Genomic DNA, 22,514 nt, shown 5'->3' with positions numbered 1-22,514 from the left:
TATTCTTTATAACCAGCGTAAAGGTATACAACACCATACGGTAGCGGCGGTCTTTAAACGTTAATCGACCCTCTCCGCAGGCTGGAACTTTGATGAGGAGTCCTGTATAACTCCAACTCAACCCACCGTCCGACACCGGCAAGCTGTCACAATAAAAGAACCGATCTAATTTTCTTCAAAACGCAGCAAAAGCATCAGTACGTGAATTAACCAGAACACAGGTGCGCCACTGCAGAATAAGCAATCAATACATGATTTAAAGGAAAGGTGCCTTCGATGGCTGACACACACACAAGGACGCATTGGAAATTAAGAACTATTATCACTGTGCCATTTCAACATTATATAAATGTATATATTCAACATGATATAAATGCATATATGTGCGTCATTCATATGACATCGGTCTCTGCAACCAGAACCATATCTTAAATTTGATTAACATCAAAATGCTCATACAGGACTCAATTTAACATAATTATATTCACATGAAACAAATATTTACACAACAGTTATACTCCTGGCCATACTCCTGGCCAGATATACAAATCTATGGCCCTCTTACAAACTGCCCGAAGGCTCCCAATGAGAACTCTTCCTTGATCACTCTTCAACCTCACACTTCTCTCACCTTCTCTGCCTAATGCCTTGGAGGCTTCTTAATTTATTAACTTAGCATGATCTAAAATCACTCAACTAAAAGCTCTAACTCTACATGCAATGCATACACATGGAAACGCATCTTTTAGCTTTATTCTGTCTTTTTCCTATTCTAAAATAGAAAAGCTATCCTTATCCTTTACTGATCCACATCCACTCCTTTATGCCGAAAAGCTCTCCTAGTTTTATTTGAGAATATCTAATAAAAGCCTAAATGCATGACCCCTATGTCTATTATTTACAATAATTTCCTTTTGAGTTAGATGCTCCCGCATCATACTCCCAAGGTAGAAAAATTTCATGATCTCCTGATCATGTGTTCAGCTCCATGTTTGCCTGGATCCCATATCTTGTACTGTAACTTTGCATTTGCCGCTGCTTTTGTCTGTTCTTCTTCAGGTCTCCACACTTTATGCTGCTTTGCTCCACTAGCTGTACTCTTGCAATCTTCTGCTGTCTTCCTCTTGTTGCTTCTCTTTTGTTTCATTGCTACTGGTTTCTTCCAGAATTCCTTCATCATCATCCGCCTCATCATTTCAATTTCTTTGTCTAGCAGATTTTCTCCAGCTTCTTTAGTAAGACCTGTACTCACAAAACAATTGTTAGAATAAAAAATATAAGGCATCAGTGCCTCTTTTGCTGCTAGTGTTGTCTCAGCTGTCACTATGAATGTTGCTGCCTTCCAAACTTCCTGTCCCTCTGCAACATTTGTTTGCTTGTCACCTGCAAGTTCATCTGAATTTTCATCTGCAACTTTTTCCTCAGCTTTCTCTGGCAACACTTCAATATGTTGTTCTGAGTTTCTTACCAGCTTCTCTGTCAGCACATCAATATGTTGATTCACATTCACCATGAGACTGTCAGCTAGTCTCGCCTTCTTATCATCTATCTCCAGGATGTCTTTCTGTTCTCGTTCACTGTACTGAACTCTTTCATCTCCTGCAATCTCCTTGTCATAATTTGGATTCTCCAACCAATATTCCAAGAATGCAATTTCTCTGTAGCATTGCTGAAGCATCTCATCATCACTTGCATTCATACGAACTTCCTCTTGTGCTGTAACAGTTGCACAAGGTTGTACATCCTCCTCAGTAAAACCTGTCATCATATCGCAATTGTCAGCTACAAAAATACATGGTTTTACATTATCCATGTGATCTGGATTTGCCCAATAACTCAAGAATTCATCAATGATCTTCTTCTCTGTTTTCATTTCCTCCTGTAATCTTGCTACCTCAGCATCGATCTGAATAGTCTCCAGATCTTCCTGTATTGTACCTGCAAACATACATAATTCATTAGTTTTAAAACCACAAGACTTTTCAGTCTTGACTGCTTCCTTCATCATTTTCCTTTTGATATATCTGCATGTGGGATTTTCAAACTCCAACTCTGGTGCAAGAACTCTAAGTCCCTTTTTCAACAAGGCAATCATAATTTGCTTCAACCTTCTCTGCAACTGTCGCCAAATCACTCTCTTTCCCTTCAGTGGAAAGATCCATTTCCTATTTTGATCTTTCTGCTCTTGTAGCCATTCTTCCATTACCTGCAATTGTAACTTCATTACTGCAACCTCTCTTTCTCGAACTCCTGTAGTCATCCCATTTCTTTGTCTTTCACCTGCAAACATCCACAAATTGTCAGATTTAAAACCATATGACCCTTTAGTCTTACTTGAAGTTTCAGTCTTCAAGCCTTCATCTTCACTATCTCCCAGAAATTCTCCTTGTTCTGGTTCACAAATGTATTCTTCCATTTCAACTTCCTTTGGACTTATCTTCTTGCCATTTACCTTGGCATCCTCTTTCTTCTGTCCTCTACCGTGGCTTTTTCCTGAACCTCTGCCATGACTATCAGTAGTCATCTTCTCCTTCGCCATGAGTTCCTCACCTATGCATTGCATGAAGCTTCTACCACAGCAAGCTCTCTTGCTGCCACTTACCTCACCAATCCTTCCCTCCGGATCTGGTCTTTTGGTAGTCATTGGTCCTCTGCTGGAACCTTTCGAGCATCCTCTACTGCTCCTATAAGCTTCTCTCATCTGCAACTTTATTCAACCTCTGTTGAATCTTCTTTTGCAACAAGCCTCTGCAACAGCTAGTCCTCCTAGCTGCAATCTTACCTCACTAAGTTCTCCTTACTTAGTCTTTTGGTAAGTACGGTCCTTTGTCTGGAACCTTCTCTTGAGCAACACCTTTGCTCCCTCTAGGCTTCTGCAATTCCCCTTCTCTCTCCTGAGAACACTTCAGTTGTCCTCTTTATCCAATTCCTTATTGGATTCTTCAGGCTCACTGCCACTTCACTCTGCAACCATAAACTTCAATTACAAATTTCAAGTCAGAAAAATATTTCACCTCTTAAGACCTTTCATGATCTTGTCCTTCGTCTTCTTCTGCTATCCTGTTCACTTGTGGAGTTTGCATATCAGATAAAAAAATCATTCATCACTCATTCAAAGAAACATACTTTAGTTTTCAACTGCACCCATGAAAAAAACAAACTTTCTTCAACAAAATATTCCTGCTCTGATACCACCTGATGCAGCCCAGGCCACTCCCAAGCCGCTACTACCAGGATCTTCCTCCCATCAAGCATATAAGCTTTTCCCATGATGGTGTAATCTTCATGATTTTCAAACCCCAATTCATAACTCAAAAGAAGAACACATTCAAATGGATTTATGCGCAATTAAGGAACAACCGCAGGCATATATGCATATATAGATAAATGTCACGAGTTGAAAATTGATTCCGGCATACATTGTTTCACCTTGGTCTCCAAACATACAAAGAACGAACCTTTCAACTGGATTTTTAAACAGGCGCATCCAATATATGTATACCGTCGTTGATCACAAGCTAGACCCCGACTTCAATTGGGTCCTACGCCTGTCCGCTTGTATCAGGATCAGAATACGCAAGTATCGGTTCTGATCATAACCAAAGTCCTTTATTCTACACAGAATATGTAGGATCTGTGTATATAATCAACGCTTACCTCACATATATAACCACTGCATCTTCTTTACCATTAGCGTTGGTCACAAGCAGAATTTCATGCGTATTCAATACAAATACCTGGTTTTTCCCCACGCGTGTTCTCCTCACACTTGAAGTGATATATTAATTGCCCAACCGACGATTGAATTGTTGCAGTCCTTGTTATACTATACACAACGAACCGCCTACACGCCAAAACCTGGATTCTATTCTTTATAACCAGCGTAAAGGTATACAACACCATACGGTAGCGGCGGTCTTTAAACGTTAATCGACCCTCTCCGCAGGCTGGAACTTCGATGAGGAGTCCTGTATAACTCCAACTCAACCCACCGTCCGACACCGGCAAGCTGTCACAATAAAAGAACCGATCTAATTTTCTTCAAAACGCAGCAAAAGCATCAGTACGTGAATTAACCAGAACACAGGTGCGCCACTGCAGAATAAGCAATCAATACATGATTTAAAGGAAAGGTGCCTTCGATGGCTGACACACACACAAGGACGCATTGGAAATTAAGAACTATTATCACCGTGCCATTTCAACATTATATAACTGTATATATTCAACATGATATAAATGCATATATGTGCGTCATTCATATGACATCGGTCTCTGCAACCAGAACCATATCTTAAATTTGATTAACATCAAAATGCTCATACAGAACTCAATTTAACATAATTATATTCACATGAAACAAATATTTACACAACAGTTATACTCCTGGCTAGATATACAAATCTATGGCCCTCTTACAAACTGCCCAAAGGCTCCCAATGAGAACTCTTCCTTGATCACTCTTCAACCTCACACTTCTCTCACCTTCTCTGCCTAATGCCTTGGAGGCTTCTTAATTTATTAACTTAGCATGATCTAAAATCACTCAACTAAAAGCTCTAACTCTACATGCAATGCATACACATGGAAAATCATCTTTTAGCTTTATTCTGTCTTTTTCCTATTCTAAAATAGAAAAGCTATCCTTATCCTTTACTGATCCACATCCACTCCTTTATGCCGAAAAGCTCTCCTAGTTTTATTTGAGAATATCTAATAAAAGCCTAAATGCATGACCCCTATGTCTATTATTTACAATAATTTCCTTTTGAGTTAGATGCTCCCACATCAAATGCCCACCTCAAAACCGCCAGAGAATACACAACAAAGCCATGGCCTTACCTGTCCTAAAGATGCTGTAAGCACCTGGTACTCTACATGAAACTGGTGGGCATCCTGTTAGCCATCTCATACAATCTTGTGATCTCGTCAGACTTCAATCCACTCATAAAGGGCACCATACCAGTGCACCGCCTCTTGTCGATGCAGTTCGCGGTCGTGCTCTGCGTCTTCTTGATCGTGGTCTTGGTGGTGTTGGTGAGCGAGAGAAATGGTGGGTATCACCTGCCAATTCCCAGCGAGACGCTGTTTTTGATGGCCGGTTTCGGGTTTGGAATCCATGGGCGATGCTTAGGGTGGACGCGTCGCTGACATCGAACATTGAGGGCAAGCGCTAATCATTGTTGGGAGCCTGAGAGGCACAACCACCCTCTGTTGCACCTCGACAATCATCTTCGCCTTGCGGCCGAAGGAATTCGTAGCAGACATAGCACTGTCCTCAGCTCTATGTCTTCAGGGGTTGTGGTTTCTTCAGTCGAGGCTCTCACTTCATGTCGAGAGCTACGTTCCCCAAGGTTTCCCCTGCCTCCTGGACGTGCCTGGCAAGGCCGACGGTTCAACTCAGTGCGATCTCGATGAGTATAAGTTGTGCTCCTTCGGGCTTCTACTTCTCCATCTTCTCTTCGTTGTCCATGTCATCATTGTCGTGATCATCGTTTTGACCGTCTGCAGTCTGTTCGCTAGGGTTTTGGGTGTGAGGACTCAGGAGGCATGGCGGTTACGAGTCTCTGGATAATTCCAACCATAGGGAAATGGTATTCCTCAAGGCCGAGTCCTAGTGGTTTCGATCACCGGTTTTCTCTGTTTTAAAAGTGAGTGAGAATGAATTTGTTTCTTTTCATTTTAGTACTGGTATTGTAGTATACCTATGTGACATTAATTGAATTATCTCATATCAACTATAGCTTCATCGTTAGTATCATGGCATTAAAAATTTATTTTATGGCTGCTGGCAACAACCTCAATTACGCTGCAACAACTTCCTGCACATTTCTATACGTCAAGTTGAACAAGGCAGTTGCAAGGGGTCCCGACTCCCGGGGTCCATTGTCCACTAGTCCAAGCTTCCAGCCAGGATAATAGATATCCTGCAGTTTATACGGAGACCAGCAGCTCTTAGTAGGGAATATATATATATATATATATATTTTAAACTCCTAAAAATCAAAATTGACATTTCTCCTTGACACTTCTCTAACGTGCCAAAGGCCTTTTGACGGGCCACGACGTGTTCAATTTGAACACGGGTAAGTAGGGTTGGTATGGATGGTGCAAATGAGATTGTAGGTCGTTGTACATGTTTAGGGAAATGCATACAACAATTTTGAATGAAAACTGCACTGGAGGGTCGGTGGATTCCAGTAGAAGAAATCCAATCCAACAATTTTGAATGAACACTGCATAGGAGGGTCGGTGGCGTCTAGTAGAAAGAATCCAATCCATCTGAATCCACTATAGGTGATTGATGATATTCGACAGATATATGACATCGTGTTTTAAAGATGAACCACACTTATTGGTTTGACAGATATATGACATCGTGTTTTAGAGATGAACCACATTTATTGGTTTGAAAAACGTAGATCAAAATCTTCAATATCTTAAAAAAAATATTTTTATACATTATAAATTGTAATTTAATTTATTTATGATCAAATAGTGAATTAATAGATGGCTAATATCCTAATAGAATGCATATATCACGTGCCATGCGCCCAGTATAATTTCCATATTTTATCTTTTACGATCAAGAGACTTACTATCAAGAGACTAAATCTAAACTAAAAAGATTAAATCTAAAATAAAATATTTATTTTAAACTCTTCATTTAATTCCTAAATTAAAATATCACATTTATTACACTGATGCCGAAACATCAACTAAATTTAAAATAAAATATTTATTTTTTATTTTTTATTTAATTCCTAAAATGAAATATCACGTTTATTAAACGGATGCCAAAACATTGCAGCGTATTATTTTGGTTACATTACATGATTACCCGGTAAGGATAAAGGAGCAATTTCCAATACGGAGGAGGTTACAATAATGGTTAAGAGATTATACTTTCATATAAAAATGGCCGAGCAAGGTTAATGGTAATTCATATGGACCTAGTGCATGAAATGCATTTTTAAATATATTAAATTTAATTAATTTTTTTAATTACAAAATATTATATAAAATAATATAATGTAAAAGTTATATAATAATATAAATATTAATATATTTTATTTTTTAATAAATTATTTTTTATAAATTATTTTCAAACGGCTTTTTTTTTTTTAATCAAATCATTCGAAGTAGCAACACATTTATAGACATTTATTTTCATTTTGAGTTTTACAATGGGTAGCTATTGGTTCCGTGCTCATCAGAAGCTCGAGTATTGGCAATTATGAGGGCAACAAATAAATAACATGCTATCGGGCTTTAATGGAGGGGTGGTTGCATATGCTCACCATTCGATTTTGAAAAATCGAATGGTGGGCATATACAACCGTGGCTCAATTAAAACCCGATAGCATGTTATTTATTTGTTGCCAATTCTGAGTAACTGCAATGAGTGGCTGACATATTCCCTCGTGCTGTGTATGGGAATATGTCAACAAAATTTTGTTGTAAGAAAAAACTTAAACCTAAACTGAATCATGTGAAAAAAGCATAAAATATGTTTTTTTGGCAAGGTGGAACTATTGCTCCAACATAGTCACTATATATCACAGCGATATGACAGTGATATAATAAAAATTATTATTTTTATTTTTTGATTATATTTAGATTATTTTTATTCTTTGATTAAAATTCTTAGAAATGTTCATGCGAGTGACATAATAAAAAAGATTATCTTTATTTTTTGATTAAAATTATTGGAAATGTGTTTTATATATATTTTTAATATTATTAAGAATATTTTGATCGTGTTAAATAAGTTTTTGTTTTTTTTGTTTTTTTACGAATATTTTTTTTGGCTAACCTTTTCATATTTTAATTTTTTTACTTTCTTTGTCCATGTTTCATTAACAAATTATATATCTGTAAATTTATCACAAGTCTTCTTATGATAAATATTGAACATTTTAAAAACTTTAAATTAAGAGATTTTATTACCGTCAATTTAATTGATAACAATATTTACATTAAAAAGAAAGGGGAAAAAATGGAAATCATATTGCTATTTTAAAATTATGAAAATATTACTTTGATTACAATTTAATCATTGATTCCAAAAATATTTTTGAAAAATAAAAATAAGAATGAGACTTTACTTTTCTTTCCAGAATATTCCAAAAATCAACGATTGAAATAAAGATTTCTCAGATAGACATAGTTATCTAAAAATGTCACTTTATTTCTATAGACATAATTATCCAAAAAGCTCACTTTATTTCTATAGACATAGTTATCCAAAAAGCTCATGATACATGCCGATCGTTTTTTGATATTATCAAATAACTATGTTATATTATTTCCCTCTCATTATATAAATGCACTGAATTTTTTAATTGTTTAATTATTTGACTATTTGAACTAACCTTGACACTCTAAGCAACATGATGCACCTAGCGTTTTACGACCAACCACTCCTCTCAACACATATTGCATGTTACACATTCAGTAATCATCGACATTTAGCTCCCAGAAAAATCTGCCAACCACTCCACTTTCAACACATATTGCATGTTACACATTCAGTAATCATCGACATTTAGCTCCCAGAAAAATCTCTTTATTTCACCATATAAAATTGGTTGATTCAAAGTACATTTATTTTTCTACTACAAAACATGGAGACAAGATATATTGTTATCATATGCATTATGCCGAGCAGTGCACAATCACTGAAAATGATCATGATTTTTACATGATTAATAGTTCATGCACATCAATGGTTGGTAATGGAGTGCCACATAAACAAAAAATAAATTGAAATTGCAAAAAATAATGTCAAGTAAATAAGATAACTGAATAATCAAATGTATTCTTATTATTCAAAGGATATTTACAACAACCAAATTATTCCACCATTCAACCCACTCTCTATTTGTTTTATGTTTTTCATATTGCCTATATGGCATTACATGGTTAAATAGAAACTTGTGAGATTTTTTCTAAATCCACCCACAAATTTTAAAACAGTTACATAAAAAACTTTTTACATAAAACAAAGAAGTTTATTTTATATGATTTTGTTAAAAACCTAGATTAGGAAAAACAAACTAAGCCAAAGGAACCAATCTTAACTATTATCCCATTAAATATAGGGAAATAGTTGGCAACTTCTAAAAATCTCCACCTTGAAAAAAATTTACCTGATATATCATGCCCAAAATATTCATCACCTTCCTTGCAAGCCAAGAGAAGCTAAGCACCATTTTAGCTTCTCTCACAAAATTGGTTTTGTGAACATGTCTTCACAATTTTACTTTGTATGGACTTTTTCTAGAGCTACCACTCCACTTTCATTAATAACTTGTCTTACAAAATGATATTTAACAGGTATATGTTTTGTCTTACTATGATAAGTTGGATTCCTTGCCAAATTAATAACACTTTGACTATCAAAAAATACTTTCACCTTGTCCTGCACCCTTCCAAACTCACCTAGAAAACCTTTTAACCAAATTGCCTCTTTGCAAGCATGCAAGACAACTATGTATTATGCCTCAATAGTGGATAAAGAAACTATGTTTTGAAGCTTTGACATCCAACTAACAACTCCACCTGCAAGATTAAAAAAATATTGAGAAGTGGGTCTCCTTTTGTCCAAATCACCTGCAAAATCTGAATCAACATAGCCATCGACTAAATCACTACTGCCATTATAGGTGATACAATAATTATTTGTACCTTTAAGATACTAAAGCACTCATTTCATTGTTGCCCAATGCTCTTTACTTGGATTTTTCATGTATCTACTGACAACACCAATTGCATGTGAAATATCTGGCCTTGTACTAACCATCACATACTTTAAGTATCCTAGCGCATTAACATATGGTACACAAGACATATACTCCTTTTCTTCCTCATTAATAGGACACAAACTTGAAGAAAGCTTGAAATGGGAAGCTAAAGGGATTTGAACAGGTTTCACATTATTCATACCAAATCTCAGAAGTATTTTCTCCACATACTTCTGTTGTGATAACCACAACTTACCATTTGTCATGTCTCTGTGTATCTCCATACCCAAGATTTGTTTTGCTGCTCTAATATCCTTCATTTCGAAATTCCTAGCCAACGGAGCCTTTAACCTATTGATCTCAACTATGCTCTTTCTTGCTACAAGCATATCAACAACATATAACACCAAAATAATGAATATGCCATTTTTCAACATTTGAAAGTAAACACAATGACCATACTCACTTTTGATACAATTGTAGCTCATCATGAAAGAATCAAACTTCTTGTATCATTGTCTGGGATAGTGCTTCAGGCCATACAATGATTTCTTTATTTTGCAAACAAACCTCTTGTTGTGATTTTGAGCAAACCCTCCTAGTTGTTCCATATATATATCCTCACCCAAATCTCCATGTTTAACATCTAGTTGCTCTAATTCTAGATCATGTAATGCAACTAATGCTAACACAACTCTAACTGAAACTGATATGAAATCTTGGGAAAACTTGTAAATGCTATGCAAGCTCCATCATCTGTTAAAATTATGTTTAGGATCGTCTCATTTAACCAGTTATGCGAGAGGTTTATGTGTCAAGTTATATGTATTTTATGTGTCATGTGTGAGAAAATTATGAGTTAATTAGTTGATTAAATGACATGAGAAACAAGTAAAATTGCAGACATAATACGCAACAAACTCACAACAGAAAACTGATCAAGGAGTTCACCCTATAGTACTAGGCTACATCTCCTAGGACCTCCTTCAATGGTTAGGCCCTCTTGGAATTATTTGGTCAAATGTCTGATTATAATATTCTTAAATAATGAATCCATACAGGTGAGGATAGTTTTAGAAGAGTAGGAATGACCTGTTATAGAGTTTTTTTGTACCCAACGTTTTGGACTACCAAGTGAGTCCATCATCAGGGGATGTGTCAATAGATATTCTCCAAATCTTAATGATGTATCAAGAGATTATATATATATATATATATATATATATATATATATATATATATATATATATATATATATATATGATAAGAGCTAGGTTATATCCTATTTCTTAAGAAAAGAAATAAGAAACAAGATATAACCTAGCTCTTATCCTAAATATAACCTATATATATATATATATATATATATATATATATATATATATATATATATATATCCTAAATATAGCTCTTGATACATCATTAAGATTTGGAGAATATCTATTGACGCATCCCTTGATGATGGACTCACTTAGTAGTCTGAAACATTGGGTACAAAAAACTCTATAACAGGTCATTCCTACTCTTCTATAATATTCTTCTCAACTACAATGGATTTGAAAACTATACCATTGGGTTCAGAGGACTCAAAAATCCAAAAAATGACTATTAGATCTCTGAAAACTGATTCTGGTTGATCTGGACATGATGTCCTTCCTTAGTGGCCCTAGGCTTCCCTGAACTTCCCTGTGGAAACATCACTTGTAGAAGTCTTCTATTGCCTCTTCAACCTATTCCATTATCTTTAGAAGGTCGAAATAATCCAAAATTGACTATTCATTTTCAAAAATTGGTCGAAATCCCATCAAGTTATGGTCTTTTTAATTTTTCCCTAGGAATCTCCTCCAAATCTGGAAAACTTTAGTTAATCCCGCTAAATTTGGGGGTGGTTCCAGATTTGGCGGAATCCACTAACTAAAAACTTCTTAATTAAGGGCTAATCATGTCTTAATTAGTGCTAATCCTCCATGGTTAAGGTTTAATGCTAGTGGTTAGGTAAAGGTGGTCATATGTGGAGAGTTAAGGTTAGCATTAACTCCCCAACTCCACAGTTTTAATACTTTAATTACAATGTCAAACCATAATATGTTAAGTATTAATGTGTAGTGGAGTTGGTAAGGCATGCGGTTAGTGGAGGGGAGGTTGTGGTGTTGAACCCCAGTGCCTCCACAAAATTTTAATCAAATGCACATTAGCCATTTGACCTTTGGGAGGTGCCACGTGGTGGCCTCTGGGCTTGCCACGTGGCATTTTCTCATTGGTCCATCCAAAAACCAATCATGTTGCGCCACATCACCTAGCTAAAGACTAACCATCCGTTAACACTTGGCGAGCCCTCACTGGGTGTTGACTACCTTTAACCTACACAATCACCTGCCCATTCACCTACCACATCAGCAATACGGATTGCTGACTCAGCAATACCTGTAAAAAAATAAACTGTTATTTTGGTAAAATGGTCAGCAGGCTCTAACTTCCTCATATGAACTCCATTTTGAGTGAAACGAGTTGAGTTGGGATCGTATAACTAAGACGGACACAGTCGTTAAGATTTCGATTGATTCCAGACACTTTTATTTTTGAGCTAATTTTTGCCCCAAATCCCAATTCCGATCACTCCTTTTCACTGACGGGATTTTGGACCCGAAAAAGCTAGTTATCTGATGAGAGCTAAATATTCTTCTATTTCCCAAGTTCTATCAATTGATTCTACTTGAATAAATCTCCATGACAACCACTTAGGTACACTGACATGCCTTGCATTACAAATGGCTATGTCCCTCGACCATTGTTCTTCTTTTGTTGCCGACCCAATCCAACACTTGTTGGCTGCTTGTTGACTGATTATACACCTTGTTGTACCAAAGTGATCCCTTGGTGCTTGGAAAACTGACTGATAACCTTCCCACTGAGAATCATGTTCCTTCTTTGCAACACATGCATTCAATGCAAGCTTCTTCTTGGAAAGTGTTGGGTGTGGAGCATGATTATCATCCTAATTTAGAGGTCTTTGTTTCAGCCGGATGTATACCCCAAGAAGATTGTACACCCCTCCACGCAAGGGGTGCAGGGGGGACTTTTCCCTCCTACGAGGGTGCGAGGGGGGCCATCCCCCCTGGCTGGGGGGTCCGAGGGCCAGTGGTCCCCCGACGGGGGTTTCAGGGGCAGCACCCCCAAAGCTAAAAACAAATGTAAAATTGCCTTGTAAAAGTATAGTAATTTCTAGTCAATCTGGGCTGTTCAGTAGGCGGATGATATGATGGTAGAATTTATGTTTAGTTTAGGGTTTTTTGCCCTAGAAGGCAACCCCTCTCTTTGTATGACGGCATTGTATTGAGGCTCTGGAATGTATGTGTATTCTTAGAGCGAGAAATAGAGAGGTGAGACTGTGAGAGAAAACAAAGGATACTATAGCGGATCTGTTGTAGGTTGTGTCTCTTCATTTTGTTGGATAATAGAAAGGAAGGAATGGCTGTTTGGGGTGGACGTAGCCCAAACTGGGTGAACCATGTATATCTATGTCTCTCTGGTTTTATGTGTTTGTGTTTTTCAGTATATTATGTGTCTTGCATTTCTCTATCATACATAATATTTTTTCTAACAGAAACCACTTTTCCAAGTTAAGCCCATTTGAGTGAACTACAGAAATGAGTTCCAATATCAGTAACAACAAGAAAATAAATGGCCATTCTTTTACCTCAACGGTTCCAAGTTCCACATCTGGAAGAATGCATTTGCCATCTCTTTTGCTTCTTGGCGTCAACACAAAACAACAGTCTTCCATGGCTGCAAAATTTTTGGCATCTTGTCCATTGTTGCTTCTTGCCTCTATCATCCTCCAGTTAAACATGGTACTCATGTTTTTATTTGAGAATGAAGGCTAAGAATGAGTATCTTGCTCAAGAATGGACCTACCGAAATCCTGTGACAACTTGTCACAAGAAACACCATTAAATGGAAAAACACATTATGCAAGAAATGCAAATCGACGACTTCTTCTTTTTCTCCTTCAAAGCAAGAATTGTCACAACATGTAACATCGCCATGTACTATTGCATCTTGGTGTACAAAATATCGACTCACACAATCGACAAAACATCATCGACTAAACATAAGTCGACAAGACATGCTTCTTCAAACAACTGACTTTCAAGTCAAGCAAATGCATGTACAACAACTTGACGATTCTTTGCATAAATAACAAGAATTCCACATTCTCATGCAATAATCCATTAACATCTCCCTTTCATCTTTGGAGACAAAATAAACTCTTCCAAGTTGATATGACATACATGTGACAACAATCGACACAATTCGACACTCATGCATGTATCCAAACACAATGAAAATTCTCAAGTTGTCAATCATACATGTTAACAAAGCAATCGACCGATACAAGTCAATCACTCATGCATGTTGCTAGTTTCATTGTTCACACACACACAAACTCTCATGTATGTGTACAATTCTTCAACTCTCTCACAAGTACAAACACAAGTAAAATAAGCCCAAAAACATGTATGGGTACATAAGAGTTGAATTGACAAATTTGTTGTAAATGAAGTGAGTAACATACCCAACTTTCACACACCCTCTTGGCGAAATTATGCAACATCAAGAATTGAAAAATTTTCTGCAAATGAAGTGAGTAACATACTCAACTTTCACACATCTTCATGGCGAAAATATGTAGCATCAAGAATGCTTTCAAAAGAAATGTAATCACATACAAACTTGTAACCACAAATTGCCTTCTTTGTTGCATTAAAGTGAGTAAAACATAACTCCACTTTCAACATCTTGCATCATACAAGTTGCAACATACTTTCAACAGAAAAGTAATGTATTCATAAGGCAAAGAAATAAATTTTTAAGGCAAAGAATTGCATCTATCAACAAAATAAATGCAAGCCTTATTTGGATAAGAAATTAAACCATCTCTTACTAAACCATTTCAATGGTGATTCTTGCAGATGCACATCATCTTATGAATCATCTTGATCCACATCAATTACGGAATCTCCTTTTCCATTCTTGCCAAAGTCTCTCTCCACCTTCTTCAAATGTTGTGGATGAGTTGTTGGATGTAAAGTCCAACAGTTGTCTACTAGATGACCTTGATTATGGAAATGAGTGCAAAACAATTGAATCTTCTTTGCAGCATGGTTTCCATTATCTAATGGACCTTTGACTTTCTGTCTCTTTTGCTTTGAAAGTTTCCTGTATGTGGTCATTTTCTTCCAACATCTTGAAAAATTATGGTTATTCAAACCACAAAAGGAACATGAACTTTTTCTCCAATTCTTACATGAAGATTTACCATGTTTAACATAATCAAAAGAAACTTGATTAAAGGAAGATTTATACCTTGAACATTCACCTTTGTCACCTTCTTGAGGAGGTGAATTTGAAGAGGTAGTATTTCTCTTTGGAATACCAACAATGGTGTTAATAACCTTGGAGCTTTTAACATCCTCTTGTTCATTGAAACCATTGTTTGCATGCTTATGAGCATTTTCTTGCAAAGTGGGTATAATACATTTGCATTCCTCATGAACACAAACTTTACAAGCTTGAGGTGATGAACTTAAAACAAAATTCCTTCTTGGAACACCTTCATGTGCCTCCTTGGCTTTTGAGCATTCTCCATCATGTTGTCCACAACCAACACCCAAATACTTAGGTCTTTCCTCAACAACAATTGGCTCAACTATGCCTTGTGCATGTTTGCTTAACCCTCTACCTTCATAGCCCATATTCATAAATAATTTGGACCCTATTCCTCTAGGGTGTCTTTCAAAAGCATAAAAAAATTCATTTTGAGAGGAAATTGAAGATAAACTTGATTTGCATGCCTCTTTTTCATGAACATACTTGGATAGGGTTTCCTTGGCATCATAGAGTAAGATCTCCATCTCATGCATATTTTCAAGAAGCTCTTTCTTCTCCTTCTTCATGGCCATCAACTGCTCTTGAAGTATAATGTTCTACTTCATATCTTCAATCATCTCTTGCACCATATCTCTCATGATGAAAAACTCCTGCAACATCTCTCCATCAAAGAACCTTGCTAAGGAAGAGAAATTAGAAACATCACTTGTTGAAGTTTCCATCACAAGTGTAATGAATTAAAGAGCTTCACAACACTTCACAAACTTCTTTACTATGATTTGAGAACCAAGCTCTCAATCTTGAGATTCTCCTTGATTCAGCTTGTACACAAAAACTTGCACATAGTTAAATGATCCTTGCACAATTTCAAAACCAATAGGTAATTATCTAGCTAACCTTGGCAAACCATCTCAGGGTTCAAATGAGCTAACAAGTGATTTGATACCAACCTGATCTCAAATCTTGGGAAAATTTGTTAATGCTATGAAAGCTACCTCAATAGTTAAAATTATGTTTAGGATCGTCTCATTTACCAAGTTGTGCAAGAGGTTTATGTGACAAGTTATATGTTTTTTATGTGTCATGTGTGAGAAAATTATGAGTTAATTAGCTGATTAAATTACATGAACAACAAGCAAAATTGTAGACATAATACATAGAAAAATCACAACACAAAACTGATCAAGGAGTTCACCCTCCAATACTGGGCTACATCTCCTAAGACCTCCTTCAATGGTTAGGCCCTCTTGGAATTATTTTGTCAAATGTCTAATTACAAGCTTCTGTTAAACTAAAATGACTTTGAAGCCTATATAATTAGGTTCATAGGACTCAAAAACCCCAAAAATGACTATTAGATCTCTGAAAAATGACTTTGGCTGATATGGACATGACCTCCTTCCTTGGTGGCCCTAGGCTTCCCTGAACTTCCCTGTGGAAACATCACATGTGGAAGTCTTCTATTGCCTCTAAAACCTATTCCATTATCTTTAGAAGGTCGAAATCATCCAAAATTGACTATTCATTTTTAAAAATTGGTCGAAATCCCATCAAGTTATGGTATTTTTTTTTTCCCTAGGAATCTCCTCCAAATATGGAAAACTTTAGTTAATCCTGCTAAAATGGGAGGTGACTACGGATTTGGAAAAATATGCCAAAATCTCCTCCACCTAAAAACAACTTAATTAAGGGCTAATCATGGCTTAATTAGTGCTAATCCTTTGTGGTTAAGGTTTAATGTTAGCGGTTAGGTAGAGGTGGTCACATGTTAATGCTAGTGTTAACTCCCCAACTCCACAGTTTTAATACTTTAATTACAATGTCAAACCATAATATGTTAAGTATTAATGTGTAGCAGAGTTGGTAAGGTATGCGGTTAGTGGAGGGGAGGTTTTGGTTTTGAAACCTAGTGCCTCCACAAAATTTTAATCAAATGCACATTAGCCATTTGACCTTTAGGAGGTGCCATGTGGTGGCCTCTGGGCTTGCCATGTAGAATTTTCTCATTGGTCCATCCAAAACCCAATCATGTTGTGCCACATCACCCAGCTAAAGACCAAACATCGATTGAAACTTGGTGAGCCCTCATTAGGCGTTCACCACCTTTGACCTTCATAGTCACCTACCCATTCACCTGCCACGTTAGTAGTGCAGGACTGCTGACTTGGCAGTACCTGCATTTTTTTTTGGTGAAATTGTCAGTGGGCTCTAACTTCCTCATATAAACTCCATTTTGAGTGAAACGAGTTGTGTTGGGATCGTATTTCCAAGACGGACGCGGTATTTTAGGTTTCGAGTGATTCTGAATGCTTTGATTTTTGTGCTAATTTTTTCCCTTAATCTAGATTCCGATCAGAAACAATCTTAACAACTGGTGAAAAAATATCATGGAAATCAATAACTTCCTTTTGAAAATATCCTTTTACAACCACTCTTTATTTGTACTTTTGAACAGTATAATAAACTCTCTTCAATTTGTAAACCCACTTGCAATCGAAAACTTTCCTGTCCTTAGGAAGTTCCACCAAATCCCATGTCTTATTTCTTTGTAAGGCATCCATTTACTCTTTCATTGTTACTTTCCATTTATCGCTATTAAATACTTCCATTGCTTCCTGATAACAACTAGGTTCTTCATCATTAGCAATTACAACAACATATGTAGCAAAATTATCATACCTTTTAGGAAAATATCTGATCCATGTAGACATTCATAGAATTTGTTGTGGTATTTCCTTAGTTTCCTGAGAAATTTTTGTATCCTCGTCTGCTTCTATAGGAGTTTCTTCATGAACATCTTCATGATCCTCCTCCCTTGAAGATGATTGAGTTTCCAATTGAACTTGTTGATTCTATGGTACTTTTCCTTATTTCATTTCACCATCTACATCTGGTTTCATGAGTGACGATTCATCAAATATGACATATTTGTTAATGATGATTTTGTGGGTAGTAGGATCCAACAATTTATATCCCTTAACTCCATCACCATATCCAAAAAATATTATTTTTTTTTATTTTGGATCTAACTTAGAATGTTGATTCTTTGGAATAACTACATAGGCATCACAACCAAAAACTTTAAGATTTGAATAATCTCAAGGTTGACCTGCCATACCTCCTCAAAAATCTTACAGTTAATTGCAGTTGATAGTGACCAATTTACTAGATAGCATGCTATAAGAACTGCTTCTACCCACAATTCCTGCTACAACTTGGCATTACTAAGCATTCTCCTTTCTCTCTCTAGAAGAGTCCTATTCATACATTCAACAACACCATTTTGCTGAGCAGTATAAACTGTGGTTTTATGTCTTTCGATCCTAGCTTCCTTGCAATAATTTTCAAGTTCCTTTCAAGTAAGCTCGGTTCCATTTTTCAGTTCTCAAACATTTAATTGACCTACTAATGCTCTTTTCAACCAAATCTATATACTGCTTAAAAGCATCAAATACATCAGCTTTTATTTTCAATAAATAAATCCACACATTTCTAGGGTAATCATCTATAAATGTTACAAAATATGAAGATCCTCCAAAATATACTTTAGGAGATGGTCCCCAAAGATCTTAATGGATGTAACCAAGGATACCTTTACTAAGACATTTTCCTATTTTAAATTTCTATGTAGATTTCTTTCCATAAATACAATGCTCATAGAAATTCAAATTCAAATATTTCAAGCTTGGAAGTAACTTATGATCAACCAATACCTTTAGCCCTTTCTCGCTCATATGAACCAAGTGTTGATGCCATAAACTAGTAGAGTCACTTGCACCTTCAGATGCTACTATTTCATAATATATTTTTGTCCTTCCTTCAAGCTTATAAAGGTTCCCAAAAATTTTAGCCTTCATGACTACCAAGATGCCTTTCGTCACCTTCATAACTCCACCTTGAATTGTACATTTATGATCAACATAATCTAACACTCCCAAAGATATAAAGTTATTTATATGTTCAAGAAGATGCCTCACCTATGTCAACATTATATGTTAGGTCCCTATACTACTAGTGTAACTCCTTATTGTTATTAGTACAACCCCCTTATTATATTGTTGTGCCCATGTGGTCTCCATATTGTTATTATTGTGCCCCATAGAAGCCCACTATTTTTATTATTGTGCCCTTACATTATTATTATTATGTTGGCTTTGATTATATTATGACCCCTTAGACGCCTATATATAGAAAGGAGGTCTTGTCATTTGTTTCATCCAAGAATTATTCATTTTTGTAATGTAAAGGAGTTTTCCCCCTCGAAGAGGATGAATTCTAAGGCGTTGATCTATCTTTTCTATCTTTTTGTGAGCTAAATTCATAACATTTGGTCCAACACCAGAGTGTCAAGTGATGGTTGCAAGTGGAGGAACCATAAATTTCTCTGGAAAGCGCCATAATATCAAGCTATCCATGGGAGAATATGTATTAAATAGCCCAATGCTTTCCATTCCAATGGGTGGTGCTGATGCTTTACTAGGAGTCCAATGGCTACAATCTTTGGGTGTGATAGCTTTTAATTTTCAAGAACTTTTCTTGAAATTTCTTTGGGAAAGAAAGGAAATTGAATTGAGGGGTATCGAATGGAAATCGGGAAAGATAATCAACTCTAATAGCATGACAAAGCTTCTAAATAAAGAACAATGGGGCGTAATTGCACAATTATGTTCACTAGAGGATCCCACATCGAAATCATGTATTTCTCCAGATATCCAAAATGTTTTGGACAATCATTCCAAGGTATTTGAGACACCCAAAGGCCTCCCACCTATTTGTGATCATGATCATGTTATTCATTTGATTCCAGGAAGCGTTCCTCCAAACCTCAGGGCTTATAGATGTCCATATGCCCAAAGGAGTGGGAACTCATTCAAAAGTTGTAGAAGATCCCAGTTCAAACAATATTGCGAGAAATTTACAAGGAAGGAAAAATCATATTGGAACTTGAAGCAATCACAGAACTGAAAAATCGACAGCTACAAAATAGATCAATTTCAGAGTATCTCATCAAGTGGAAGAACTTACCTGCTGAATATTCCACATGGGAGGACAAGAATTTATATAGAAGCATCAAGAACTGCCCAAGCGTTGAGGAAAACACCTTTTGAAGGAGAGGGGCATGTTAGATCCTGTTGAGGGCCCTGAAATCGGGTCAACAACAAGGGGGATACCCACCCGGTCGAGAACCTGGTTGGCGGCTCCTTGCCCGTTTGGTGTAGTGGGTCCGACTGGGGATAACGGGACCAGCTTCCCGATCTTAGGGGGTGTGTGTGTGTGTAGGGTTTGATTATGCTGTTTCTTTGAGAACTTTTGAGAGCTAATTTAAATCTAACTCATGATTTGACTATTGGTGAGCTCCAGTATTGTAGCAATAATGCTACAACTCCTGGGGCTTCCTGTCTCTCATTTTATCAACCCGGTAGTTCGTACAAACTTGGAAGCGACGGTGCTGTATGCACAAGTACTAGCTCTTGTCGCAGCTGTCACTTGGTCAGCTGGCACAAGTCCGCTAGGGCTCAAGCCAACTTCTATAGGCTCACAGAAGAAGCTTTATCAATGATGGACGAAAGCTAACTCAGAGAAAACTACTCTACTTGGTGAAAATGATCTGAAAGCAAATCAAAGCATGTAAACCTAGGAAACCCTAATTTAACTAGTCTAACCTCTATACTGCAAGGAATGTGAAGGAAACTTCTACCAATGCTGCTGTTACCTCTAATAAGTGGAAATGCATGGATCTAAGCTGTTTGCATCATGAAAGACATGTTTTTGTATTTTCCCTTTAAATGTGTGGAATGATTGTGATTGTGTGCTAATTAGGGTTTGGTTGTGCAGATGGGATGGAGAAGGAAGGAAAGCATGGGACAGGTTGGGAAGGCTAGGGGAGGTCCCTAAGGATCCTTAGCATCCATCCACAGAGGTTCCTCGCATTCAGATGCTCAGCAACCGAGAGAGTGGCCTCCTACAGGATGGCTGTGGAGGATCCTACAGGATACTCTGTTTTCTACAGGATGTCTACAAATGGCTACAGGATGACCTACCGTGAGTGGTTGGAGTGATGGAGGAGTAATGGAATGGTAGGGGGAGATGTGCAAGGTGGGGATGAGGCTGGTGATGGATGTAGAAGTGAAGGAATGGGATAGGGAGTGAATGTAGGGAGTAGGTTGGAAGATGGAGGACTAGGTCAACAACGAGGGCTAGAGAATGTAGCTATGCGAGGAGTGAAAGTCTTTGGAGAGATAGCAGAGCGGAGTGAAGGTCGAGAAGATGTGTGTGCATGTGTGATCAAGGTGGAGGATAAGGTAATGGGCCGAGAGGGAGGAGTGTAAATGTAACAAATGCTTATGACTGTTATCAAACCGAAAGTGCATCAACCTAACTACCTGTGCTCATAATTCAATGATCAACAATCAAAAACGCGAAGGAGAATGTGCATGAAGCTGTGGTAAAGGAGTGCAGTGCATGAGTGGATGACAAGGAAGCATCTAACGTAACAGTGACTGTATTGCAGCAATCATCAAGTGAAGAAATGTGTGTTTTTGGTGGCTAGCTATGGGCTGCACCCCAATCTTCAAGAAAGATGGCAGTGAGTCCTAACAGCCTTTTTGTTGGAGCTCCAATGGACTCTATCTATCCTCTGCTGCACTAAACGACTGTAAACAAACTCACCATAAGCAAATCCTATCTACTCATGAAAAAGACCAACTCAACAACCTGTAATTCGAATTGCATGTACAAATGAAAAGCTCAAAGTGCTGGAAATGAAATGGGAACAACACTACAGCAGAGGGGATCTATGGCTCTCAGGTTGGGCCCTAACCTGAGAGCTATAGTCTCCTTAAGAAACTCAGAACTAGATCACAAACTGTCTTCTTTATTCATAATCTGATATCATGCCAAATTGGCTTACAAAAGAGAACGAAACTTGAGATGTGCTCCAAAATTACAATAGTAACACGAGAGTTTCAACAACCTAACCAAGGCTAAGGCCTCTATACTTATACAAAACGATGCTCCAACAAGTATCCATGATTCTAGGAGCTCGGCTGTTCAATCTATAGTTTAACTGCTAATCCTGTAGGATGATCATAAATGTTGTTTCCTGTAGAGCAGTTTTGAACTGCTGTTCCTGTAGAACAGCTGGCCGTGTATTAAGCTCGGAGGGAGGATGGAGTGGGGCTCGGAGTTCTTGGTGAGGATCCCGAGGAATGTCCCCCAAGACCGTGGACAACCTCTCCTTACGTCAGCAATGCCAACTCGTTGTCTCCTTGCCACCTTTTCGTTGTCTTTTGCTCCCTTTTAATGCCAAAACCTGGAATCACAATGCATTAGCTACGTAGATAAAGTGCCTATCCTTTCTCCTACAAACAACATGAA

At 37.2% G+C, this 22,514-nt stretch overlaps 1 protein-coding gene and 1 pseudogene across 1 annotated transcript in view; one reads left to right on the top strand and one right to left on the bottom strand.

The window, feature by feature from the left end:
• The first annotated feature begins 4,239 nt into the window (after positions 1–4,239).
• LOC149213773 (uncharacterized) lies at positions 4,240–5,618 on the top strand (annotated as a pseudogene).
• Positions 5,619–5,804: 186 nt separating this feature from the next.
• The window catches only part of LOC149213772 (uncharacterized), a 45,042-nt gene continuing 28,332 nt past the window's right edge, over positions 5,805–22,514 (bottom strand). Inside the window, exon 3 of the mRNA XM_089389145.1 lies at positions 5,805–5,927. Coding sequence (XP_089245271.1) covers positions 5,805–5,927 — 123 coding nt within the window. The remainder of the gene's footprint in view (positions 5,928–22,514) is intronic.

This window comes from Pinus tabuliformis, chromosome 1_1, assembly GCF_031772625.1.
Source record: "Pinus tabuliformis cultivar Carrire ecotype Pingquan chromosome 1_1, CPIR1, whole genome shotgun sequence".
Lineage (NCBI taxonomy): Eukaryota > Viridiplantae > Streptophyta > Pinopsida > Pinales > Pinaceae > Pinus > Pinus tabuliformis.
The sequence above is the reverse complement of the archived record's forward strand: the minus strand, read 5'-3'. Positions and strand labels throughout refer to the sequence as shown.